Source organism: Myotis daubentonii, chromosome 18 (assembly GCF_963259705.1).
Source record: "Myotis daubentonii chromosome 18, mMyoDau2.1, whole genome shotgun sequence".
Classification (NCBI taxonomy): Eukaryota; Metazoa; Chordata; class Mammalia; order Chiroptera; family Vespertilionidae; genus Myotis; species Myotis daubentonii.
In genome coordinates, this window is record NC_081857.1 from 4,487,957 (window position 1) to 4,515,727 (window position 27,771).

General features: G+C 54.9%; 1 protein-coding gene across 1 annotated transcript; it reads right to left on the reverse strand.

The window, feature by feature from the left end:
* Positions 1 to 27,529, reverse strand: DPT (dermatopontin). The gene is made up of 4 exons (XM_059673582.1): positions 27,179 to 27,529; positions 15,198 to 15,323; positions 3,032 to 3,139; positions 1 to 1,033 (listed from the first exon to the last, which is right to left on the reverse strand). The coding sequence occupies exons 1-4, from the start codon at positions 27,481 to 27,483 to the stop codon at positions 967 to 969; spliced, it is 606 nt and encodes a 201-aa protein (XP_059529565.1). The 5' UTR covers positions 27,484 to 27,529; the 3' UTR covers positions 1 to 966.
* Between the last annotated feature and the right edge of the window lie 242 nt (positions 27,530 to 27,771).

The following is a 27,771-nucleotide window of genomic DNA, read 5'->3' on the forward strand; positions in this document are numbered from 1 at the left end:
GCAGCACAGGAATGCTCAGATTTTTATTCCTTTTATCATGAAGAGAATACAAAGGCTGGGGACAGACACATCACAGGAGGGGGAGATGGTGCTGCCTCTGCCAAAGACACCCCTAAACTAACACTGGAGGGGAGTGGGCCCTCAGAGCAGCCTCTCCCATCCAGAAAATCGGGCCTGTCGGTGAGGGGGCCGGTGGCCTCCCAGGAGTCCTGGCCGAGCCTCCAGGTGCCAGCGACGCAAAGCCGGTCCCTTTCCCAAAGCAACCTGCCCCCCCCCCCCCCCCCCCCCCGCTTCCTAACCGGAGTCCAGCCTCAGGCCTTTCTCTTCTTCCCCTTTTTGTCTGACCGGAGACTGATCCCCGTGCTCCTTGCACTTCCGGGTGTGCTGACAGCCTCCTTCCACTCCAGAATCTCCAGTCCTGTCTTTCAGCTCCACCCCAACCCTCCGGTTCCCAATGCACTTCTCAGTCCCCTCGCTCGGAGCACGGAGCTGTGCCCTGAACCTCCAGGCCAGCGTGTCCCTCAAGGGGAGGTCTGTCCTCCGAGAGGACCCGGCCTCCCACCTGCAGGGACCCCTCCCTGCGGCCTCCCTCAGCCGGCCCTGTGCCCAGCTCCCAGGGACTCTCAGCCCTGGCGCTCCAGAGACCAGGCTCCTGCTCAGGCCTCCGTGAGGTGTGCACAGTAGGCGCTCCGGCTGTGAGCATGCCCAGCATACATGCGGCCTGTGGAAAGCCGTTGTCAGTCCTATAAAACAGTCGCTATGGACCATGTTGGGAGTGAGAAACGTGGCTTCATTGTGGGTTTGGTTATAAGTGTGATACTTGTCAGGAAGGCTTAGCAAGCTGGCATCGCAGCCACTGACCAGCTGAGGGAGGAGAAAGAGTGGCAGGAACCAACTGGAGTTAACACAGGTGGACATCCTCGGGCCTCCAGCCCCCCCTTCACCCCAATCGGGTCTGCGGCAAATCTAAACATTCGCGAATTCACAGTCATAGTTGGTCATGCGGCACATTATGAACTTCCACTGGCGGTCCCTGTGGAGAGAGAGAGGACGCGGTGAGAAAGGACTCCGTGGGAGGGCCCCCATGAAGGGAAAGCCGTGAGCCCCCCAAGGAGCAGGTAGGACCGAAGGGACCTAACCCTCTCCCTCAGAGGACAGGACTGGAAGCCTCCAGAAGACGGGGGGCGGGGGGGGGAGAAGGGAGGGGGCTGTGAGGTCAGGAGTCCTGGGCACTTCCTCACCCAGCCCCGGTGGCCCTGCAAGGGACTGACTAGGTGGCTGGCTGTGTGGTCAGCTCCTCTTGCTCCGTCCCTAACGGCTGGGAGCACTAGCATGTAGGTAACGCCATCCACAGTTCACCTTGAAGAATCGTCTCCCTAACTGGGCCATCCACCTGCTCGCTTGTTCTTCCTTTGACTGAGTTCTGACCCTGTGGCACGCTCCTTCGGGAAACACGACCGCAGGGAATGCAGGCGAGGAAACCCCTGGAACCCAGAGAGGGAAAGGCGGAGGCCTGCCCTTCTTGCCGGCGTGTTTGCTTAGAGGGCGGGCGTGGGTGTGAGAGAGCATGGACTCGCTCAGCCTTGACCGGCGGGGTGTGGAGGAAGTGGGCATTCTAATTGCCCAAATACATTTCTTTTGTAGTAATTTTAGATGGTGTTCTTCCTTTACTGCGATTCCCCTGCCTTCTTACACAGGGACGCAGAACTAACTTTCCTGTTGCCGTGGAGACGTCATTAAAAACACTGAGTACCAGCCCTCCTCTTACCCAGGTGCCCTTCGGGGCTACGCAGCCGGTGGAACGTCACCGGCTTCTGTGGTCTTTGAGTTCGGAGGTCTTTCCTTCTCCTAGGTGAGCGCATTCGAGAGTGTGCGTGTGCATGCATGTGCGCGCGCACGTGTGTGTGCATGTGTGTGCCTGTGTGTGTGCGCGTTTATGTGGTGTGACAACATTCAGCTGTTGCTCCTCCCTGCTGAAGCAAGTTTCGTTCTAAGTACTATCTTCCCTGCTCATTTTTGACTTTGCTGCTTCTAGGAGGTAGGTAACTTAACTAGTTCAAACGCATCTAAAATAAAAATGATCCCAACTGAGAACTGAGGGATCTCTTATGAGTAACATGAACGTGTTTGTTCAGGAAGCCTCTTTAGAGCTAATTAAGGCTTGTTTGTTGTTGTTTTGTTGTTATTGTTTGTTTTTTACATTGTGGGCCTTATTAAGTAAGTGAGCTTTAGTTAGATGAGATGTCATTTCATTTACAAACATCAATATACGCAGAAGATAAGTCCCACCCAAACCCATCACCATCCATAACTGAATGAGTTGATGTAAGTTTTGTTCTCTTTGCAAAGCATGCGTTGCCAACACTTCAGGAACTCATTTTCTGGGCGAACTGATTCCCACCTGACCACAAGTAGATCGCATCTACCTTGAACCCCTGCATTACCCACACACCCCTCTCTCTATGTTAGTAGGGAGAAGAATCCTTATTTTCTGCCTATTGTACTGTCTTGATGTATTTAGGGAGCTGATGGTGAGAGAAAGGGGATGAACAAGTTAGTGCTTTTATGTCATTAAAACCTCCCCCTCTCATTTCTAAATATGGTGGGTGGGTTGGTGCGCTTCTCTCCAGCCCCTCCCCTCCCCTCCCGTCTTCCCACAGCCCCAGGGGTCGTGTGGAGAAACAGCCTCCCACCGTGGCTGCCCTCTCCTGCTGACGTTTGGCAAGAAGAAGTACTTTTTGAAATTGAGTGAAGGGAAGAGCTTAGAGCATCATGGGCTGCCAAGGAGCGGACGTCCCCCCCCCCCCCCCCCCCGAGCAGGCTGGACCCCTCGTGGCCGGGGTGAGTGGCTCCACGCAACGCATTTGTGAGAATAAGTCAGTTCCCAGCGCCTCCCATCGCCCAGCCAGTCTCTCCTGAACCCGGACCAGGTGGGAAACCACAACAGTGAAACCCCAGCTCGGACTTCCTGCCGTCAGGGCCCTGGCCCATGGCTCGCGCTGCTCCTCGGCCCTGGCCCGGGGGAGCTCACCTTTCCACCGCGGAGAAGGTGGTGGTCGCGCCGCGCATGTAGTAATCGTAGTCGTAGGACACCATGTCCATGTCCTCGCCGTAGTGGCCGGGGTACTCCGTCGTCATCCTGTGCGGGAGGAGCAGGAGGTGAGAGGGAAGATAGACTCGGCTGACTGTGGGGCCATCGGGCAGGCTGTGCGAAGGGAGGCCTGGGAGCCCGGGAGCCCAGCCCGGAGGTGGGTGGCTCTCGCAAACAGTCCCAGGCTGTGAGCAGAGGAACCACCTCCACTCTCACCTTCCTTCTTCCTGCCAGAGACTAGACTCTGAAAAAGATGTCGATACCTCCCCAGGCCTTGTAGAAATGCTAATATCAACATTAGTTCATTCCATTCAAGTCAACGAGAACCGTGTTTTCAAACCCGATAGCGACTCATTGGGGATCATGAAATCAATGTGATTGGTTATTGCCAAATGTGCTTTTAAGAAAGGAGAGATAGAATAGGAAACATCAGTGAATTCAGTGCACACACGAAGGGTAAGTTCTTGGGTATATGTGAAAAACTTTGTTTCACATGTATGTATGTATGTGTGTGTTTTATGATGCATGTATTGTGTGGTAGTTTAACTGTATGTATGATGCATGTGTGAGCTTTATGATGCATGTATTGTGTGGTAGTTTACATGTATTATGTGTGTATGTATGTGTTACAATGCATGTATTGTGTGGTAGTTTACATGTATGCATGTGTGTGTGTTATGATGGATGTATTGTGTGGTCGTTTAATATGTACCGTTTACTGTGAGTCACGATAAGAAAGTGCTTGAAAAAATGAAAGGAAATATAAGCTCCTCTGGGCGGTGGTTGCCTTGGCCAACGCTGCTTCTGGCACGTGGCGAGTAGCTGCTGAATCAGTGAGGCTTTGGGAGGGTCACTTCATCTCAGCTGCCTGGTCTGAAGGAGAGTGCGAGCTCCCTGACAGGCTCGTCAGTGGGCGGAAGACAAATACGTGTGAGAGGCTGGTACGTGGAAGGGGCCGAATGCGAGCGGTTCTGCTTCTTCTCCTTCCTCCTCCAAGATTAAGTCAACCCCGGACCTCTGGGTGACTAGGGTTCGCTGTGGTCCACCCTGGAATGACTCTAGGATCTAGCTCTCATAAGGGCTTAGCCACTGGAGATCTGCAGGACCCTAATAGTTCTTCCAGTAGGAACTGGCCCCCAAAGTCTCATCTGCACCCCAAGGGCAGTGTTCATCGGGTCTGGGTTCACCAGGTCCTGTATGTTGACAAAAGGAAGTGCTTCCGCTACGGAGACATCACACTGCAAGGACTGTCACCACATCTTGGAAAGACTGATTGATAAGCTGGAAGGTCTCATAGGAGGATCTCAGGGCTTAGGGGCAGCAAGACCCATCCATGGTTATCAGGATAAGTGAGCCCACAGCCCACTCCCTGGGCTGGTAGTCCTTCCTTTCCCAGCACTGAGCCGCTGTCCTGGGGCTGGGATTCTCCTCTCAGGACATGACTGTGCTCTGTCAGCGTGCCAGGCCCAGCTCAGTGCGGGTTACATGTGTTTCTGCTCAATGTGCTCACGCAGGAACTAAGGCTCTGCTGAGTCGGAAATCTGCTCTGTGCGTCTACAGAGGCCCAGGCAACGACGTCCTCTTCCTAATGAAGACGCTCAATGACTGATGAGTGGACCTAACAGCGCCTCGCTCGGACCCCATTGGTTTGTGATCCCCGAAGGTTCGAACAAATGCTAGACTAACCTCGGCCCAACGAAATGCGGTTTTGTTGCGAATGTGAATAATGCACATTGGGGTTGAGAGAGATGGGGTGGGAGGCGTGTTCCTCACTTGCTGGGAACATCACATCTTTTCCAGAGCTCCTGAAGCACTCCCTGGATACGATGTATGAAAGCTAATTGCCAGGCGTTTTTTCATGGGCTAAGGCAGACTCCACTTGTGGCTAAATGCAATTGCCAAAACTACCTATTTAACGAATAATAACCAGGATAGGATTTTTCTTTTTCTAATTTTTTTACTGATCTGCCTTCAGATTAGTCAGAGAGTTAAATACATTTGGAATAAAGTGGGAGAGAGAGGATTGCATTTTAAAAAATGATGACTTTTTAAGCTTCCAAGGGGAAAGTTACCCTATTCTTCCTTCCTTCCTTCCTTCCTTCCTTCCTTCCTTCCTTCCTTCCTTCCTCCCTCCCTCCCTCCCTCCCTCCCTTTCTCTCTCTCTCCCTTTCTCTCTCTCTCCCTTTCTCTCTCTCTCTGTTTTGTTAATTAATCCTCACCCGAGGATATTTTCCCATTGATTTCTTAGAGAGAGTGGAGGGGAGGGAGAGAGACAGAGGAAGAGGAACATCGATGTGAAAGCGACACATTGATTGTGTCTCCCATATGCCACCGACTAGGGCTGGGGATCGAGCCTGCAGCTGAGGTACATGCCCTTGAGTGGAATCGAACCCGGGACGCTTCAGTCCACAGGCCGGCTCAAACTGGCTAGGGCTACCCAGTGCTCTCTTTAACAAGCGTCTCTATTGCTTTGTTTTGGGTAGTGACCAGACACAGGGCCCCGTGTAACTGGACAGTTTGTCTGGGTGGCCTGCTGTCTGGTGAGGCTCTAGAACAGCGGTTCTCAACCTATGGGTCGCGACCCCTTCGGGGGTCAAACGACCCTTTCACAGGGGTCGCCTAAGACCATCGGAAAACACATATATAATTACATATTGTTCTTGTGATTAATCACTATGCTTTAATTATGTTCAGTTTGTAACAATGAAATTGGGGGTCACCACAACATGAGGAGCTGCATTAAAGGGTTGCGGCGTTAGGAAGGCTGAGAACTGCTGCTCTAGAAGGACCTGGAGAATGTGCTGTGTGCTCCTTGGTCCATCTCCACCTCGGTCCCAGGCAGGTTCTTCATTTTACTTGATTTTTTGTTGTTGTTTTGTTTTATTTTTGTTATAAAACTGTGAGAGTTCCCTGACCGGTTTAGTTCAGTGGATAGAGCGTAGGCCTGCAGACTGAAGGGTCCCGGGTTTGATTCTGGTCAAGAGCATGTACCTCGGTTGCAGGCTTGATCCCTGGCCCTGGTCGGGTGCGTGTGGGAGGCAACCAATTGATGTCTCTCTCTCACATCAATGTTTCCCTTTGTCTCTCCCCCTCCCTTCCACTCTCTCTAAAAATCAATGGGAAAAATATATCCATGGGTGAGGAGTCACAAAAACACACACAGAAAAACGCCGTGAGATCAACTTTAGTCTGTTTCACAGAGATCTAAGGGACAGGGAAGGAGTGTGGACAGTGATAGAAATTACCCCCAGGTGATCACGTGTTCCTGCTTTCACTGTCATTTGAGCTACAATTCCTCACCTCCCAACACTGTTTGTTGTCTGCAGGCAAGATGGTAACCGGCTCCTCAGAGAGAGAAGGAGAATTGGTTGATTCTTGCATGTGCCCTGACCGGGGATTGAACCCACAGCCTTGGTGTATGGGAGCGACATTCCAACCAACTGAGCTGCCTGCCAGGGCCTCGCATCCCAGGGTCTTAAAGCCCTGAAATGAGCCACAGACACAGCTGGAGTCAGTACCCGACACTGACCAGTGCGGCCACACACTGAGCTGGGAGGTGTGGGACCGGACAAGCACAGAGCCGAGGGTGTCACACACTCGTGTTAAAGGGGGGAGTGGAGTGCAATTCAGTTAGATAAACGCGCCGGGTTTGCTTATGTCACAGATTTGGCTGAGGACTGATTAGAGTTTTAGCAAAGGAGAGGGTTGGAGCCTTTTTCAACAAAAAGCGACTCAGTATATGATTTCATCAAATGCCGCCTCTGCTCTTGGCGGCTGAACGGCCGAGCCTGAGTGAGGCTCCGCAGCAGCGGGTCTGTCTGCCCCACGCCTGCCCGTGGCACTCGGGATGACCGGTGCATGTGGAGCCCCCTGGTCACGCGGCCCCCAGTGCGCAACAGCCATGGGTTCACCAGGCCCCGCACCAGCCACCGCCTCACACTGACCCCGTGAGGGGAAACTGGAACATACATCACCTACACCACGCACCCCTGCTACTCACACGTCAACAAGCCAGAGCGGGGTGCCCGGGGAGCCGCCCTGCAGCTCCTATTGAAACAAGAGTGAGCTGAGAGCTCCCCAGCCTGCGTCAGGCTCGGCCTGCTCAGCACCGGAGCCGGGCCGCCTCGGGTGCACCCCATTCCCCCCACTTCCCCGTCTTGGCGGCACCACCTCGTTCGCATTTGGCTAAAAAGCCAGCATCTGGTGTGGCACCCGGCTTCGTGATGCTGGCCCATGAGAGAGCCCCTGGAGGGGGCATCTGGGTGCACTGGCACCTGGCGGCACGCACACCTGTGACCGCTCAGGGCTGGACATGGGGGGTGGGAGTGGGGGTCGGGTCAGCTCCTGTGGAATCGAGGTGTTGAGGTTGGCCTGCATTCTCCACCCAGCCACAGAGGATTCCCTTTCTGACAGGCGGGCCACCGAGAAGTTTCTTCACAAACCCAGCAGTCTGTGATCCTCACGCACCTGCTCTCCCAGGTCACCTACAGGGCACGCGCATGCGTCAGGTTAGACAGCAGGTGCTGCATTGGAGCTGTCGGAATTATTCCTGCAAAGATGAGACCATAACCCCCGAATGCAGTTACACACAGAGGAACGCCCCCTCAAGGGGACAGACAGCTTGGCTTCCCCCCAGGAGCTGGGGAAATCCGCCAAATGGGACTGAATGGCCAGCACTTGCCGCCACCGAAGTGCCCTTCCCGGGGAAAGACCCTGCACCCGGGGCGTGAGAAAGACCGTCAATGTTCATGTCTTCCTCATGCGGCCTTCTGGAGACTGAAATTTCAACAAGCTCAACTGTGTATCACAACGCAGGGAACACAGTTCCAGAGACATCAGTGGCTTAAATTAGCAGAGGAAAGTCCCTGAGCCTTTTCCAAATTGCGGTCTTGGCACGGAGTGTCCAGCTCACCGCCCACGCCCACAGCCGGTCAGCAAGCACAGTTGTTTGGACTCAGCTTGGCTTTCATCAGTCACATCCATCTTGGTTGCCCTGGTTTTGACCTTGGCGGGGACAACTCCCCTCCACCTCCCCTCCAGCTGATATAACTACTCTCCTCCCTGTTTTCACAGGAGATGCTGGCTGTGCCGTCACCTGCCACTTCCTCTAGGTTGGTCTGATTTCCTCATCGAGATTGAGAGCTCAGTGCTGTGCAAAGAGTGTAGGGTTTGGAGGCAGCTGGACCTGTTGGAATTGAGTTTGGACCCTTGAACAAGTCACAGCTTCTGTACTCAGCTTCCTCTGTATGTAACATGTATAATTCTACATGATACTCTGTAGCATAATTTCTGCATGTGAGAAGTGAATGAGCTAACATGAGTGTGGGGTAGATGCTCAATAAATAGAAGTTATTATCATCTTTATTGGGAGCTGACTCAAAGTCTATGAATTGTAGTTATTTTGTATCCATTCACTGGCTGACACAATCTATATAATAAAAGGGTAATAAGCAAATTGACCCTAACAGCAGAATGACTGGTCGCTATAAGGTGCAGTGACCACCAGGGGGCAGATGCTCAACATAGGAGCTGCCCAGTGGTGGTCAGTGCGTTTCCACAGGGGGAGCAGTGCTCAGCCAGAAGCTGGCTCATGGCTGGTCAGTGCAGCGGTGGCGGCAGGAGCCTCTCCTGCCTCTGCAGCAGCACTAAGAATGTCCAACTAACAGCTTAGGCCCACTTCCTGCTGACAGAGGGATGTCTGACTGCCAGCTTAGGCCTGATCCCCTGGGGAGTGGGCCTGAGCTGGCAGGTGGACATCCCCTAAGGGCTCCTGGGCTGCCAGAGGGATGTCTGACTGCCAGCGTAGGCCCAATTCCCCGAGGAGTGGGCCTACGCCAGGGGTCCTCAAACTACGGCCCGCGGGCCACATGCAAATACAAATATTGTATTTGTTCCCATTTTGTTTTTTTGCTTCAAAATAAGATATGTGCAGTGTGCATAGGAATTTTTCATAGTTGTTTTTTTTTTAACTATAGTCCGACCCTCCAATGGTCTGAGGGACAGTGAACTGGCCCCCTGTTTAAAAAGTTTGAGGACCCCTGACCTTAGCCATCAGTCGGACATCCCCCGAGGGGTCCCAGACTGCAAAAGGGCACAGGCTGAGCTGAGGGACCCCCCTACACACACCTGAGTGCACGAATTTTTGTGCCTTGGGCCTCTAGTGAATTAATGAATGGCAGAATGAATGATCGCTTCTAGAGTCCAGTAAAAGGGATATGAGAGAACCAAGGGAAAAGATGGCGTGAAGCAACGAATTTGGTCTGTAACTGCGATTTGCTTTGTTCTCAGTGGCTGGGAGGGCCTGGCCTCGGGTGAGACAACACTTACTAGACAACCAGCCACATTTCTGAAATGTCTGCTTTGCAGAGCTGAGTGTAGGGGGGGAGGCATCGCTGGTATGCAGACGGCCAATTCCTTCGTAAATAATAAATACGGCACCATGAACGGGACAGCCACTCGGACCGATGAACGGGACGATTGGTTTCGCTCAAGCTCAGAGGTGCTGTTGCCATCCCCCCACCCCCTAGTGAGTATCTACACTTAATGCAAACGGCTTGCAAATATAGCTTCCAATCCTATTTTCTCACAGCGTGGGCCTCTCATCTCCATACTAACAGCCTCCAACTCATTCAGAGGACCCAGCGTGGCAGCCGGGCTTCCCAGCAGCCTCTGGGAGCATGCCACAGCAGGCACCTGAGCGGCGAGGGACACCAGCCACCAGGTGCTAGCAGGTGGTTCTCGTCCCTGCCAGGGTTTCGTGGGGAAAGGCTGTGCAAACACTCCCCATCTATGTTAAAACGAGAGCAGTGGAGTGGCAGTTAAAGATTCGCTTTGATCCGGGGCTTTGGGGTGGAGAGAGAAGAAGCATGTTCTGGTTTTGTTGTCGCGCTGGTGAGCTGGAGCGGTCTGGGAACTATGCAAATCTGTTCTCTGGGTTGTAACTTCAGCGCAAGGGAGAGAGGAGCTGGGCGTGGAGAAGGCGGCATTCGAGAGTCTGAGAATCTCAGGTGGAGGGAGAAACGAAAGGTCATTTGTGTTGATTCTGAGGATGGCATTACTTTTTGGGTCAAAACATGTTATCTAGTGAACCAAATGAAAAGCCTTGGATCTGAAAAAACCTTTAGAATAGAAAATAGATGCTCAGCCCCAGCTGGTTTGGCTCAGTGGAAAGAGCATCGGCCTGCAGACTGAAGGGTCCAAGGTTCCATTCCAGTCAAGGGCACATGCCAGGGTTGCAGCTCAATCCCCAGTGTGGGGCATGCAGGAGGCAGCCGATCAACGATTCTCTCATCATTGATTTTTTTTTTTCTCTCTCTCTCTCTCCCTCTCCCTTCCTCTCTGAAATCAATAAAAATATATTTAAAAAGAAAAGAAAATTGGTGCTCAGTGTGAAACGGTGAATTCCTGGCCCCGAGGGCTCTGCCTAGACAACCTTGGCATGCTGGTGGGGGTGGGGAAGGGGGTGGGGGTGTCTGGCACGTGCATGCAGTGGCTGGCCCTGTATGGAGACTGGGAGTGGTCACACGTGGTCTCCGAAGGTTGTGGCTTCCTCAGCAACATGTGTTTGTGGTTTGCAGATGACGGGCTGGGCTAAGAATTTGAATTGTAAACACTACGTGTAAATTGACACGTGTCCAACCCGGTGGGGCTAATGGTCACGGTGTGTCCGCATCCGTCAGGAATTCGCCTTCTTGCCAGAGTGCAGTGAGGCTGCCACATCTGGAGAACCGCACCCACCGAGGTGAGAACAGCACCTTGGTCCCGCCAAGCAAATGAACGCGCTCCTGTGGGAGCTGGCTGGCTGGCTCATCGCACAGCGGGGAGCGAGTGCTGAGCCCCGAATGCTCCAGGCAGGCACAGGCCGCACTCAGCCAGCTCCCAGCACGGGGCTCCGCGCTGCAGAGCAGCTTTCCAGGGGGGAGAGAAAAATGCCCCGGCTCCCTGGGAGGTCATCAAAGCCAGTGAGCAGGCGAAAGGGGAGCTTTCACAGGGAGGCTCCTGGGCAGCTTTCACAGCGGGAAGGGTGGGAAAACAGTTCGCACTCAGAGGGTCCTCAGGAAGGTCAAAGAAAACAGTGCGTGCGAAAGAAATCCTTTTCAGTACAAAGCAACATCGTCTCAGTGTCAGGGTCACCATGGTTACTGTTCCTAGGAAACTGCCACCGCCTTACTCACTGCAGACATTTGCGAAGGGGCTACCCGGTGCCAGGCAGCACGCTGAGATGCTGAAGAAAGAGGCCTAATTGATGCCTCGAGGCTTCGTTCAATTAGAAAGACATGAAACGTCAGGACTCAGGCCGTCTGACGAGGCCGCTGAAATGTCTAGACAGCAGGGGGACGGAGGGTCAGGCGCTGCGCACAAGGTCCCGCTGCCACCCGTTCCGCTGCGCCTCCAAGCTGCCCTTTGAGAAAGTACCATCCTCTCCGGTAACCATGGCAGCGTCCAGCTCTGACACCACACACCCAGGAAGAGGCAGCGGTGGAGCCCCCCTGAGGGGCACGCGCTTCAAAGGGGCTTCTGTGCCTGTCTAAATAGTCCCCCCACCCCCGGCCCCACCCTTTGGTTCTTGACCATTAGTGACCTGCCTGGGCGCTGGGCAGGCTGACCAAGGTGGGGAGGGGGTGCGGGCGGGGGTGGGCAGACCATGGCAGACCAAAGGCCAGAGTTGTCACCTGGGACCGAGGGTCTCAGGCAACTTAAGAGAAGTTGCTCATCCCTCCGCCAGCCTGTGCGCTCAGGGCTGTTCCCACGCACAGAGCTCCATGTTCATTCTGACCTTAGCGTCTTGCTTCGTGGGCTGCCCGTCAGGAACTTGACAAGTGGTTTCTGAAGGATGGCCTGGGCCCAGCCCCAGGGACCCTGAAGCCTGGGGCATCATGGGAAAATCGTGGAGTGTGGAGACATGAAGACCTGGGAGTCTTTTAGGCCCAGCATCCAAACAGGAGCAGCTCCCGCAGGGGCAGCGGGGCTCGGGGTAGGGACACGGATCACAGGAGCCACAGAATACAGCGCTCTGGGGTGTGTGGACAATCCCCTTCATCCCACCCTCGCCTCCATTCACCCCCGCACCAATGCTCGACAACTTTCCTAACACCCTGGCCTCAGTGTCCCGCCCGCCTTGTCACCAAAGCCTTGGGCCTAAATCCACTCCCTGTTTTCTCCTTGGCCAGGAGCCAGTGGCCAGCCAGTGACAGTGCGACGCCCAGGGGGCCGGCTCTCCCATGGGTCTGGGCAGAGGCCTCAGGCCTCACAGGCATGACCGTGCAGCTGCCCCAGCCCCCCTCCTCTGCCTGGGAGGTGTGTCAGGACACCCCAGCACACTGTCCAGTGGTCGGTTCCTCGTTCCTCTGTATAACCAGCTCCGGTCACTGGCTCTGCTTCCTGCAAGGTCACCTGACCCCTGACCCCTCGAAAGGCCTGTTAGTAGGTGAGGAGCTGGGTCTCGCAGCAGCTGGGAGGGGAGGGGCCTCGGCCGCCAGACAGGCCAGCGCTGCGCCCCCTTAGCCAGGGGCAGCACCAAGCAGATGGGATCTCATTTCATCCCCACAACAAAACTGGGGAGCAGGCTGAAGTCACTCATCCATCCACTCACAGAAGCTGCGTGCCTGCTATGTGCCTGCACTACTTAGGGACTCTGCCTGTGGGACTGACATTCTAGGGCTAAGAGGGGTGGGGGAGGCAGACTTAATAAGTAAATGATGCATTTCGGGGCCTCCTCACCTTTTTCTGCCTCCCCCAGCCCCCAAGCTTTGGCTCGAACATCCATCCAATGCTTAGCAAGCAGACACTGCGTTCTGGGCCCTGATTAGGCACTGTGGACATGATCAAGGTCCCCATGTCCTCCCACCACACCCAGTGCAGGTGGGCAGGGCCTGCACATGCACCGTCCAAGGGGGTGTACTCAGCGCTGTGGCCCAGGCACCCACCAGGGGCAGCGGACAGGCCCCAGCCCAACCCTCCCGCTGCCCCGGGGCATCCCTCCTTGCTCTAGGCTGACTTCTCTTTCACCCCTGTCTTCCTGGAACACACCCCCTGGACGGCCCAGGGTACCCCACCCTGTGGATCCCTTTGGAGACCGACTAAGGGGTAGTCTCCCTAACGTGGTGATGGATTAACTGACTGAGTGCTTGTTTGTGTCTTATTTTCCAGACAATTTGTTTACATGCAAACTGTGTTTAGTGCCTGGTAACAAAGGGAGGCTGACCTCACTGTGGGAGGACTGCTGCTCGCCTGGCCCTGGGGCAGGGCAGGGAGGAGAAGGTTCTGGAAGGCCTAGCCACTGAGGCCACAGGCTCCTCCTCCCTCTCGAAGGCCTGGTCCTCAGGCCCTTCATCCTGACGTACGACAGACTGGGTGTCTGGCTGGCCCTGGCAAAGGCGCCTTTGGGGTCACGACATTTTAGGGCGCAAAACAGCCTCCACGGTCTCCTAGTCCCGGGGTGTCAGCGTGGGCCCGAGCGTGCCCTGAAACTCTGTGAACGAGTGTGAGCGTGCTCTGGTGCATTCCCTTTTTCCTGAAGATTCTGTAGCTCTCTTCAGATTCTTACGGCCAGACAGGTGGCCGTCATTTTATGTGATGGGCTTGAGGCCCTTAGAAAGGAAAGTGACTTTCTAGAGACGAGCCAGGTATGAGGGGAGAGGAGGAAGCAGGGGAAGGAGGGGAGGGGAGAGGGGAGGGGTCCAGGCTCGGTGGCGCCCCTGCCGCTGTGCCCGCCTCAGGAAATCCCTGTCTCTGATGCAGGACATCTGTCTGATTGGCAGTTCTAGCCTACACCCAGCCTCACCTGCTCTGTGGCCCTGTGGGCAAGGCGGCTTTGTGGAAGCACCTTGGAGAGCTGGAGGCAGCCCCTGCTCCATCACCCAGCCCCTCCATCACCCAGCTCCTCCATCATGCAGCCCCTCCATCACCCAGCCCCTCCATCACCGAGCCCCTCCATCACCCAGCCACTCCATCATCCAGCCACTCTATCATCTAGCCACTCTATCACCCAGCCCCTCCAACACCCAGCCCCTCCATCACCCAGCCACTCCATCACCCAGCCCCTCTATCACCCAGCCCCTCCATCACCCAGCCACTCCATCACCCAGCCCCTCCAACACCCAGCCCCTCCATCACCCAGCCCCTCCATCACCCAGCCACTCCATCATCTAGCCACCCCATCATCTAGCCCCAGCACTGACTCAGCTACCTTGGGCTCTGAATTTACCAGAAACATGCTCAGCTTTTGGGGCTGCCTGTGCCCGGGGCCTTGTGCCCCTTGGGACCCTGGAGCAAGGCAGTCTGGTCTCAGAGAACACGCATAACCTGTGAGGCTGCCCTTGCAAGCACCACCGCATAGAGATAGACCACTGGAGTGAGCCACCTGCCCATGCTGACCTGCGACTCCCCTGGTCCAAGGCAGACATGCCTGGCTTGTCTGCACACTGGAGACCTCGGGACAAGTTGCGCTGTCAACACCCAGGGTCGGTTGTCAGGGAAATTAAATGCACACACCTTCTCCCCGGCAGGGTGGTGCTGGCGCGGGACATTGGCACCAGCCCAGGGAGCGAGGAAGAAACAAAGCCTCAGACTGGAATTGCAGATTGATCCAGAAAACACCAGCCCCTTTTCTGGTCTGTACTTATGTATGATGTTTGCAGATCTGACCTGTGATCGGCGGGAAAAACTCGGCTCTCGGGTAGGTCCACAGCCTCTGTGTGATGGGAGGCGTAGGGGCAGTTAATGGCCACCCCTCCCCCATACTTTCCCCCACCCCCTCCAGAGGCCCCCAGGCAGCAGCCAGGTGACTTCCTTGCTCTATTGTTCTGTTTGTTTCTTTTTCTACCAAAATAGGGTTGTAGGAGCATTGGGTGGGTGACCTATGAGGCCCCTCCCAGTGTGAATGTTCTTCTAGCCTTTTCATTGGTTGGTTGGTTGGTTGATTGATTGATTGGTTCGTTCATTCACTCATTCATCCATCCACCCATTCTATATGCTAGCTGTTGCATTTGAAGTCTGTTTGTGACTTATCTGGAGGCAGAGACCTAGAGCAGAGCACCCCCCCACCACCACCACACTCCCCTTGAGCCCCAGGAGTCAGGAGGGGCTGTGTTGGGCCCCAGCTCACCAGCAGGAATAGGGGCACCTCTTGCTATAGCGACAGCAGTAGAACTGCCACTCCCGATCCAGCACCGACTCGAAGTAGCGGCTCTGGAAGCCAGCCACCAGCCCGTTGTTGGAGCAAGTCTGGTACCTGGAGAGAAAGAAAAACCAGTGAACTAGCGACAGTGACACACCAGCAGCCCCTTCCAGGCCCGGCTCCCACCGAGGCCGAGTCAGCGCTCTCTCACTGACCTGTATTCCTAACAATTTATTCCATTTTTATGCAAATAATAAAGACTTTCCTGTATTTGCAGAAATGACATATGCTCACCATTAAAATTCAAATGATTCAGACTCTTTCAACTGAAGGAAATTGGGGGACGCTGCCCCTGATGGCCCTCAATGAATACATTGTGAGGTGGAAGAATGCATAAATGGGTGGATGGAGAGGCATCTAGAATTTACAAGTGCAAGATTGTCTTATTATTCATGTCATTTAAAATAAAAGATAATATACTTCATTTTGCTTGACTGTAGAGTTAAAAGGAGACAAAGAGACAGGCAGTGAATGGGTGACCTTCACATGAACTTTTCTTCTGCTCAAGAGCAGAGCCTGGAGCCGGAGCACAGGGTGCCCCTGCCCTGGCCCCAGCAGCAGGCAAAGCTCGCCGAGAGCGCTGGGCAGGGGCAGCCCGTGGGGAGCTGGGAACACACCCCAGGGGTTCCTACTTACCCAGGAGTCTCCTCGCTACCGACTCAAGTCTGAGTCTTCATAGAAGGTCACCCCGGCTCTCTGGTCCACAGCCCTCCCTGTGGCCCATGAATTCTCACTGTGCTGCTCGGGCTGGGCCGCTGCGGGTCTAGGAATCGGCCCCCTGGATCGTCACGGCTCCTCCCTGACTAAATGCTGGCTTCCAACAGTGTGCTCACTTCTTCCTTCTTCTGTCTCCAAAACGACTCCCTCCTTCTCCTGCCCCAGTCCCACCGGTACTGTGATGTTTGCTACTTTTCCATGAGAGGGGGGTGCTGCTCTCAGGAGCCTGGGGGACCCGCCCCACCTGGCGCATGAGGTCTCACAGCCCTTCCAGATGAACAGGCCTTCAGCCCTCTGGTCCTCAGCGCCCCTGCCCACCTGGCCACCGGCCACGGCCCCTCTTGTGTGTGTCACCCTCTTGCACAGCATCTCAGATAACGCTGCCCATGAAGACTGGACACAGGCCCGGGCCTGAGGACTTGTGGGGAGTTGGATAAATGAAGAGAACTCCCTCCTGCTCTTGGCCCTTGCCTTCACATGTTGTACTGAGTTGCCCTGGAGTTTGGTAGTGGCCAACACAATGAAATTATTCCTTCTAGAATGGACCTTTGAGGGGGTCTGTTTCCACACCCCACTATGTGGGAGCAGCGTAGCAGAGCAGGTAAGAGCATGGACTGCGCTGCTGGACTGGAGCGCCAACCACTCCCGTCTAGGCCACTTTGGCAGGCTTCATGCCCTCTAATAGCCTCAGTTTCTCATCTGTAAAATGGGGATAATAATAGCACATCTATATATATAAAGGGCTAAGTGACTGACCATCCGTCAATGCAACCATCCGACTGACTGACCGGCCACTACATATGACATGCACTGGCAACTTAAAAATAAACATTGACTCGTAAAGCTCTCGCTGGTGCCAATTGCACACATGTGTTTTGACCTGTCATTGTCCATCATGACTTTGGCTGACACTTCTATTATAGAGAAAGGGCAAATAGTGATATTAAAATATTTCTTCTAATTAACTTCCTTTCAATGTGCACAAATCCATGCACTGGGCCACTAGTACTTAGTAAGGTTATTTTGAAGACCAGACATACAATTCTGGAGACAGTGTCTTTTAAGGCTTAGTAAGTTCTCTATTATTGTGACTATACTTTCGTTTAGTCCACATGGACTATGCTTGTGAGTATGCTCTGTGAATGCCACCTTTGGTTCTCAGTCTGCAGTGAGTGGAGAACTGTGGGCTCAGGGCATTTCCTGAGAGGTGTTCCTTAAAACAAGCTCTCAGCGTTGGCTGTCTCAGGGGCTGGCACACACCTGCTCTGTGACATACATGCTCCAGTGTGACCCGTGGCTCCCGGGAGACAGTGAAGTCCATGAGGGGAAAGATCTTCAGTCTGCATTCCCCACAGAGCCTGGCACTGGGGTCCAGTAAATCTTTAATTGAAGAATGAAAGAACGAGCGACTAATCCGGGCCTCGTCCGTTATCAGAGGCAGAACTGACTTTGAGGAGCTCATCACTTGTGGAGAGTGGCTCCCAGGTGGCTAAGTGATACGGGCTGTGGGAGGTGCAGCAAGTAAACAGCGCTTGATCAGGTGCATGTAGTTGAGTAGATTCGAAACCCACGAGAATGTTGTAAACATCTTGCCCACGCCCTTACTTTGCCTTGTGGAATCCGGCTATAAAATAAAGACTCGGCTTGCAGGCCATGGCACTGCCTCTCTAATCAGCGGGTAGTGTCCCACCTAGCCCCAGCTTTATTCTCTTGTCTGTCTTCTTTAATCCTTCATCACCACCACCCCGCCCCCCCAGGTTCACCCATGGCCGTGCTGGTGCAGCACAATCACTCACATCCAGGAAGGATCCTGAAACTCGCTCCAAGGAGTTTCCAGGGGCTCAGCGAGGGATCCATCTTCTGCCGCCACCTTCTCCCTCCGGACAGAGCCTGCCCTGGGACGAGGCTGCAGCATGAATACAGCTCCGGCCATTCTCTCCTCAGGTCCCCTCCCTTCCAATCAACCCCCACTTTTTTTAAAGCATCTTATTTAACAAGACTCCCCTAAACATTCAGGCACCAGCTGCAGGGTTGCACACACAGGCGCCAGGCAGGCGAGAGCCATGAGGGCACCTGTGAGTGGGAGGGGACTCAGGCAGCCGGAGGGGCTTGCACTGCTCACGTGATTCAAAGCCAAGTTCTTAAAGGAGCCCCTGTGGGGAGCCAGCAGACGTGTCCCAGCCCTACCTTAACGAGCCGTGTAGGGTCTCACCTCAGGCACCATGAGGGCTCAGGGAAGTGAGGGCCACCATAAGAAGGGCCAGGAGTCAAGCTCAGATTTTTTGGGGGCCAGGGCTCCCGTCCACGAGCTCTCAGGGAGCACAGAAGGCTGCCCCAAGACTGTCTCGCTTGTGGCCCACCCCCAGCCAGGCTGTCTCCCTGTGTTCTGTGTTCCTCGTTGAGTCTGAGCTGTTGGTCAGGCCGAGGGATGGAGGCCAGGACTGTGTGTGCACACACCTGGTTTTGTTGGTGAGGTCCTCCGGGGAATGGTAGTCTCCCCTCCAGTTTCTGCTGGTCTCCATCCAAACATATCGAAAGCCCAAATTCTTAGCAAGTTCGGGGTGGTGCTGGGGGCGGGCATAGGATGGGGTGGAGGAAGTCAGAGCCGTCTTGGTCGAGAGCTTTCCTAACCCCACAGGTGGGCGGGCTGCTCTCTTTCTCCAGCTCCACACACAGATGTGTCTGTGCCAGGGCTGCTGGCCCATCCCCAACCCACTGCGGAGGTGGTGCAAGAGCGGCTTTGCCCATCGTCCAGCCCAGCGAGGGACCCCTGTGTGTGGGAGACCATGTTGCGTAGCCTCCCTTACCCCCAAGGTTTCTCCCCCACCCGGCTTGATGAGAGCTTGAATTCCACTCAGAGATTCATTCTTTTAAGGAATTCATTGGCTGCTGTTAATTCTGTTTCCCCCAGAATAATACTCTGGGTTTCTTTCAGGCATGAAGAACTTGGCCCACAGTCTCAGGATGGTTGACTCTTTCGACACATGTTCATCGGACCCTCCTCTCTGCCTGGTGCTGTGCTTGGTCGGTCTGGAAGCCTTCACTGAGGCCTGTATGTGAGCAACGCCACGGCGACGCGGGGATTGGAGAGAAGTCCATTGGTACTAAAGACCGAGGCCAGAGTAAGAGGCCGGGGGCAGGGGCGTGTCAGGGGAGTGACAACCCATAGAGACAAACCCAGCCGGGGGCAAGTCTGCCCAGTCTCGGGGCTCTGAAAGTCCTGGATTCTGGTCTTGAGCTGAACAAAATGACTCCATGCCCATCGCATCCTTTCCGCTGACATGGATGCCACTTCTGCAAAATCAGGGTGACAATTCCTAGCCTGAGAGTTCCACAAGAAGGTTCAAGAAATGCTGTATGTCAAGTGTCAACCACAGAGCCCAGCGCTAAACATGTTACTCCAAGGTGGGCGGAATAGTAGTTCTTTTTATATTATCATAAATAGTTATAATTAAACGGAAAGAGAAGCCACATCCTCGTCTCCAAAAGCCACTTTTAGCTGGGGCCTGCACAGGAATGGTCAAGGTCGAACCCTCCCAGTGGGACAACGGGCTGAGCCCCAGAAAGTAGCATCAGAGGATAAAACACCTGGAGGCCTCGCTTCTCGCGAGGTCTTTCTGCCTTAACCATCCAACTCATCCTGGTTTTCTTCCTCATGTCACGGTGTTACCCTCACACATGGTCTCTAACCCGCACGGTCACTGAACTTTCTAACCGTGTGACACGCAGGCGTTGTCCTCCTGCCCGTGGTGGGAGCTGAGCATCCCTGTGATAATGCTGCCTGGTGGGCACTCTGCTCGCCCCTGCCCGCGTCTGGGTAAGAGCCTTTCTCCCTTCTCCATGTCCAGGCTGTAAGTCTGCTGTCTGTCTACCAGGTTTCAAGAGGGGGAAGCAGGAACAACCCGGAAGGAAGGACATAGAACAGGGCAGAGAGAAATACAAATTCTCCCAGCACCAGCTCCTGCCCCGTGACGCCGTGGAGGCTGCCCGAAGGCCCCGGAAGGTCCAGGTGATCTTGGGAGAGGCACGTAAGTCCCGAGAGCATCCCAGGCCGTGCAGGGCCACAGGCTCAACCGCTGGAGCTCCTGGGCACCGATTATCCCAATCTTTGTTGAAACCAAGAGGTGTAACCCACCTCGGCCTCTCCCTGAAAATAGGAGAGCTGTTGAAGACACTCCTAATGCTCACGTAATATTTATAGATCGTAACGGAATTGCATGTTCCCAAAACAAACATGCCTACAATCCAGCAATTTGTATTTCCACTCCAGCCTTATGCCTTTCCAGTGCTGTCATAGTTATCTCTTTGAGTCTCAGTTCCCACAGCGTCGTCATGCTAGAAGGTAAGCAGCTTTACCGAGAACTCACCATGTGCCAGGCCCTGTATGTACACTCATTAATTTCATCAATAAAACAGTCCCACAGAACGGGCTCAGCTAGTCCGTTCTCCACCCCCAGCACCATTTGATACTCAGGACACTCGGGTTCGGAGAGGTCAGTAAGCCCCCGAAGGACACGGAGCACTGATGCATAGCTATCACCTCATTGAACCTCACAGGCCCGGGGACGGGTCTTTGCGGAGGCAGCAACTTAGAGAGTTGACATGACTTGCCTACAGGGAGCAGTGGGGCTGCCTTTGGGAATTGTTCTGTTTGACTCCAAAATTCATAATCTTTCCATTATGTCAGTATACAGTTCCTCAAAGAAACACACACACACACACACACACACACACACACACACACACACACACACACACGTATCCTGGCTCTGGCAGTCCCTAAATGATTGGGAAGATTGTGTCTGACCAGCACCTAGACAGGAACAAATCCCCTCAAATCCCCTTCTGGAGCTGCAAACCTCAGCCGTCCTCGCGGGCACAGCCAGGATCCATGTTTGCAGAGCTCTCCCAGGCAACTGATTCCTGTCCTCAGGGGAGGGGTGTGGAGGGGAGGCTGGCTGCTCTCCCGCACTCAGCCTCCTGGTCCTCAGGGGCCACCCTACGTGCACGTGATGCCTTCTTTAGCGCAGCACCCACTATGGGATCCAAGAGTAACAATAACCTCTGCCCGCAGCGCTGTGGCCCCAGCCACCGGCCTGGGCTTTGCGGGTTGTGCTGTGAGCAGGGAGCCCCAACACTTCTGAGCTGCAGCCCCTCGCCCCTCGTACCAAACACACGGAAAACAGCAGTGCCTGCCCCCAGGACGGCTACGTAGATCAAATGCGATTTGACTGTGAGTGACTCTGCAGAGACTGTATGTCCCTCATCACCACTGCCCTGGGGTCTGGCAGTTTGAGAGAATAAGCATGTGGTCATGAACGAAGGGGCAGAGGAACACGTGAAGGAGGAATATTTAATGACTCTGAAGCACCATGGAAATGAGGGCTGGGGTACTAGCACCCCTGTTAACGTGACATTCCCCTAGTTTTCCAATGGCTTCACTCTCTTGGCCTTAAATCCTAGTCTATGGGGAAAGGGCCTTGCTCTGGGGTGAATTGGAACCCCCTGCCACCCCTCCCTGCAGTGCGGAGCCTGATTCTGTGACACTGTTTGCATTAACTCCCAATATGCACCCCGCCGCTGGCATTCCTGTTTGCTTTTTAATCCTTTCATTTTGGAAAAGTTAAGATTCCCAGATGTGTGAAGGTCATACAGGACCTGTGAACCTCCCCCTCGCTTCCCGCAGCGTCGGCCTTCACAGCTCGGGCGCCTGCACGCACACCCAGGAGTTAACGTGGACACCACTCAGCTCCAGGCTGGAATTAGACCCACCGGTTTTCCCACTAATGCCCCTTCTGCTCCAGGATACGCACCAGGACACCACACGGCACTCCGCCCTTCTGATTTTGAAATAAGAGGTTTACTAAGTGGAGTTTAAGCTCAGTGGGACAGTGAGATTTCAGGGCTCACGGAAACCTAATAACAGGGTGCCAGCCATGCTCTGTGCACGTTTCAGAGGCTCTGGGGGGTCTAACAAGCCCAACCCGCCCAGTGGTGACTGCGACAAGCAAGAGTGAGGTGTGAGCATAAGGCTGAGACCTCATTGTAGACACTGGAACCCTGAGACCAAAGGCATGGCAAAGTGGTCCCCCACAGGAGGATGGCAGGATGGGACCCCCTGAAGCTCCCGCTGGCCTGGCCTGGTCTTCACTGTGCATTTGGGGGACCCGCCACGAGCCAGCATTATCCTACACACTGGGGGAGTATCCACACAGGGCGAATGAGACAGAGTTCCTAACTTCACCAGGCTTCTGTGTGGAAGGAGACAAACAGTTCACAAAACCAAGCAGGACATGACAGGGGCCCGCCAGGAAACATCGAGCAGGTGTGTGTGGGGGGGTGTTGAGAGGAGGTGGCCTGGATGGAGGGCGCCTGTCGTTCCGCCTATACCTCGCCTTGGTCTCAGAGCTGCCATTGAATTGCCTCTGGCGATTCTCTAAAGCCCAGGGGAAAGGCAGTGCCTTCAGACAGGACACTGTCCCTCCATCGCTGAGACCCTGGAAGCCACTGGGCCCAGTCAGCCTCCTCCAATCCTGGGTTCCCTGAGCCTACCTTCCTGCCCGTGAGGGGCCAGGTGTCTGATTTATTTATTGATTGATTGATTTTTATTTACTCAATATTTACCAGTTTCTCTGGAGCAGATACCTGTTAGAGCAGGTACCTGTTAGTGACTTCTACAGCACTCATTGTGCTTGTTTTCAGCCTTGAAAATATAAGGAAATTAAAACTATCTCTTTTAAAATTGAATTTATTGGGGTGACATCTACATATATAAAAGGCTAAGTGACTGACCATACATATGTCCAACTGACCCACAGGCCAGTCCATATGACACACACTGGCAATTTAAAAATAAACGTTGACTCGCACATGTGCGATACATATAAAGCTCTCTCTGGCACCAATTGCATGGATGCTTTAATTTTATACTTCTATATTATATATACTATTTTGACAAGTAATTTTTTGCAGTAATGTAATTACTGCACGAATCTTTCTTCTAATTAATTTCCTTTCAATGAGCATGAATTTGTGCACCAGGCTGCTAGTTGGTTAATGAAATCATGTAGGTTCAGGGATGCTATTCTATAACACAACTCCTGTGTGTTGCACTGTGTATTCACTGCCCCAATTTAAGTCTCCTTGCATCACCGTTTATCGCCCCTGCACCCTCTTCGACCTTCCCCACCTCTTTCCCTCAGGCAATCACCACATTGCGTCTGTGTCTATGAGGGTTTTGTTTTGGTTTTGATGGATCCCTTCATGGGCACCTAGTTTAGATCGGGGTTTATTTTAGGGCTCTGCTCTTTCTCCTGCGAGCGTCCCAGCAGCAGCCTAACAGTTTCTCAAGTGGTGCCACACCTTTCTTGTTTTCTGGAACGAGGAACCAACTGCCCACAGCCACAGAGCCACTCGGTGCTGGAAACTGGGGCTGTGAAGCTAGGTTTCCTGATTCCAAGTCCAGAGCTTAACCTCCTAGAAAATTCCAGCCTCATCTTGTTCCACGCAGGTCCACATGTCCCACAGCCTGTGCCTCTCGAGCTAGAGAAGATTCCAGACAACTGCCGAGGCACATCTGGGACCCAGGAAAGCCTCCTGCCACATCAGAGCTGAGCAGCCTGCACACTTCAGGATCCTGTGTCAGCCGAGCAGCCGAGGCAAGCAGCCGCGTGGGCCCCTGAGCCACGTGGGCCCTCAGCCGTGTGGGCCTCTCAGCCGCATGGGCCCTGAGCCACATGGGCCCTGAGCCGCGTGGGCCCTGAGCCCCAGTGGGAGCACCATTAGACCTCTGCCCACTCAGCCAGTGTCCTCAGCAAACCCTGTGCACTGTCGTCCAAGCTGAGAAAAGAGCGGTCAGACTGCCTGTCCCAGAAGGCCCCCCGCCTCAGGGCCCTGAGCTCTGCTTGTCCCTGGAAACGCACTTGGATTTTTCTTGCTGGAGTTTGAGACTCCTCTCCCCTGTTAACGTAAACGCCGCAGGCTAATTTAGTTATACGCGGCAGCCAAATTGCAGAGAATCGTCCGTTCTTCCCCCAGAACAGATTATGAGCCTGGACGGGAGAGATAATTGCTTCCCAGCCACTGAGCAGTCCTTCCCTCCAGACTTTCTACTGAGACTGGAGTCTGAAGTCAAAGCAATAATTATCTTTAGACAAAGAGCCTGTGGGCGGCGGGTGTCCGTCCTGAGAGCTGTTTCAGGTTTGTGCATTCTGTGCTCTGTGATTAGCGAGGGGGACTCCCCAGGGAGGCAGGGGGGACCCTCTAACTCTGCACACTCAACGTGAAGAGGGAGCGGAGGGGAAGGGAGAGCCTGCCAGCCAGCGTCTCACTTGCCAAATGAGATGATGTTATCACCACTCCCTTTTCTGCAAGGCATTTGGGAGTTAATGACAAACCAGTCACAAGTTGTCAAGCTGAAAAGCAAACATCACTTGCCTTCTCTACACAGAAGGACAAACAAGAACAGCAGAGGCAAGAAAATCCAAGTGCCTGTCAGGGCCCCACAGAGCCAGGGCGGGGTTGTGCCCTCCCAGGCCTGCATCATTTTCCAAGTGAGCAGGCAGCTGAGGGAGCTGAACCCCAGGCCCAAAGTCACCGGCAAATTGTCTTCAGAACCAGGATCCTGACCCAGGCCTCCTGACTCAGCGCCCCAGGTGCCTCCTTCTGGGGTAAGGAGCCATCTCTGGGCGCTGCTCTGCTATGGCTCTAAGAGTCTAAGAGGGCCCCTCTCATAGGACACCCCTGGATGGGCAACTAGAGGGACAGTTTAACTAGGCCTTCCCCAGGCTCCGTGCCAGTGACGGGCCCTGCTTCCGGGAGTCCCTGGAGATGCCAGTCGCTGAGGCAGGCAGTGGTCAAAAGGGGTTTCAGATCATTACGCCTGCTCACCATAGGCAGTGGGGGTGAAGGACGAAGGCCCAGTAAATGGTCCCCCACCTTCCACTGCCTGTGTGACCCTCTCCCCACTCTTCCACCAGCTGGCTGAGCCCCTCCTCAGTCATGGTAACCAGCTTGTCCTCAACCTTCCAGAGCTGCGCTTGGCTGTGACCTTGAGATCCCGGCCTCCCCAGGATGAAAACTGCGGCCTTGAGTCCAGTCCTGCAGCCCTGAGTACAGCCCTGAGTCCAGTCCTGCGGTTCTGACCTTGTCCTGTGGCCCTGAACTTGTCTCGCGGCCTTGAGTGCAGTCCTGAGGCCCTGACCTTGTCCTGTGGCCCTGAGTCCAGCCCTGTGGTCCTGACCTTGTCCCATGGCCCTGGCTCTGGGGCAGGCCACAGGCCCTCAGTAGCCCAGCACTGTGGTTAAGCACCAATGCTTTGGAGTTAAGACTCCTGGAACCCAAATCCTGGCTCTGCCACTTTCCTGAGGAAACCCCTGATCTCTAGACCCCAGTCCGTCCACCAATATCACCTACACATTTGCTCTGAGCATTAAGAGAGTTGTGGTGCCGCTCAGGGTACGTGCTCAGTAACGGCCGCTGTGTGTATGACTCAGAGGTCCCCTCTCTTGCCTGGCTCCTCCCCCCAGCAGCATCTTCCCCGTGATGGCCCCTCATTTTCGGTCTGCTGGTGGTGTGACCCCCCTCCCTGCAAGGGTATTATGCTTGACCTCCCCCAAACCCACTGCACCACATGACATGTCAGCCAGGCTTCCTCCTCCCTGGGCAGGGTCCCCCACCCCCCATCCACCGCACACCTGCCTCCATCCAGGTTGCCATGAGTAACCAGCCTCACACCTAGTAGCTACTGGGATGGGCTTCTGACTGAGCACGGGGCTGGGCCAGTCACACTCACAGCGAGTGAAGCACAGGCTGGGACCATGCCCGGGCCGTTGCCTGGGGCAGAGCCCAGTCAGGTGGGAGCAGCAGCTCCCCTAGAAGCCTTTGGTGACCTGCTCTCCAGTCACGGACGGGGCAGGCCCTCCATCCCAGTAACTGAGAGCACGTGTAACGGGGCAGCAGGGAGCCACGGTTTCACTTCTCTTTGCCTGGTTCTTGTCCTCTTTCCCCTACCCATTGCTCTACATCAGCGTTTCTCAAACTGTCTGGTGAGGGTCCAGTTGTCTATTTCCCCAAACTGCAGTGGACTACAGCCTGGCAAACCCACCCAGAGCTCCAGTGGCGAGGTTCCTGTAGGACTTGCCCAGGCTTCAGTGGGTGCTATTACTGAGGGTCAGGCAGCCCCCAGGGGAGGGGCATGCTGTGATAGTCCCAGGCCAAGTGCAGAGAGCTTTCCTTACCCAAGTGCAGGGGGAATCCCTTACCCAAGTGCAGGGGGTGTCCCTTACCCAAGTACAGGGGCGTCCCTTACCCAAGCGCAGGGGCGTCCCTTACCCAAGCACAGGGGCATCCCTTACCCAAGCACAGGGGCGTCCCTTACCCAAGCGCAGAGGGCGTCCCTTACCCAAGCGCAGAGGGCGTCCCTTACCCAAGTACAGGGGCATCCCTTACCCAAGTGCAGGGGGCGTCCCTTACCCAAGTGCAGGGGCATCCCTTACCCAAGTACAGGGGCGTCCCTTACCCAAGTACAGGGGCGTCCCTTACCCAAGTGCAGGGGGCATCCCTTACCCAAGTACAGGGGCGTCCCTTACCCAAGCGCAGAGGGCGTCCCTTACCCAAGTACAGGGGCATCCCTTACCCAAGTACAGGGGCGTCCCTTACCCAAGCGCAGAGGGCGTCCCTTACCCAAGTACAGGGGCATCCCTTACCCAAGTGCAGGGGGCGTCCCTTACCCAAGTACAGGGGCGTCCCTTATCCAAGTGCAGGGGCGTCCCTTATCCAAGTGCAGGGGCGTCCCTTACCCAAGCGCAGAGGGCGTCCCTTACCCAAGTACAGGGGCATCCCTTACCCAAGTGCAGGGGGCGTCCCTTACCCAAGTGCAGGGGCATCCCTTACCCAAGTACAGGGGCGTCCCTTACCCAAGTACAGGGGCGTCCCTTACCCAAGTGCAGGGGGCATCCCTTACCCAAGTGCAGGGGCGTCCCTTACCCAAGTGCAGGGGCGTCCCTTACCCAAGCGCAGGGGCGTCCCTTACCCAAGTGCAGGGGCATCCCTTATCCAAGTGCAGGGGCGTCCCTTACCCAAGTGCAGGGGGCGTCCCTTACCCAAGTACAGGGGCGTCCCTTACCCAAGTGCAGGGGGCGTCCCTTACCCAAGTGCGGCCGGGCATCCCCTTGGTCCCCTGCACCCCTTACCATTCCATGCCGGCCCTGTTGATCTCCTCCCACCAGCACTCCGTAGGCTCCCCCAGGCTTTGGCTGGTGGGCATGCAGGCGTAGTTCCACTGTCTGTCCGAACCTTCCTTCTTGCTGAAGATGCTCCTCACGGCCACCACCACCTGCCCGTGGGGACACTGGTAGCTGAAGCCCTGCCGGTTCAGGTTCACCCACGCGTCGTCGCTGTAGTCGTGGTACTGTTGGTACGGGTACCCGTAGCCACCATACTGGCCCCAGGCCACAGCGACCAGGGGCAGAAACACCCACAGAAGAGCGAGGCTCATGCTGTCTGGGCTCCTGGCAAGAAGTGTCACCCCAGGTCTGCTGGGCCGGCCGTTTTATGCAGCTGCCGCCGACATGTGGCTTCCAGATGTGTGGGGCCGGCTCCAGCTGCAATCCGTCATCGTCTCGGCAAAGCTCTGCGCGGCGCTGGCCTTCGTGCGTCCAGCGCATTTTAAGGTGGAATTCTAGGAAAATGTCGGGGACACACAAATGGAAGGAGCTGCTTGGAGAAAGAACAGACTTGCAGATGGATCATAAAAGCGAGGGCTTCACACTCCTTAGAAACACTC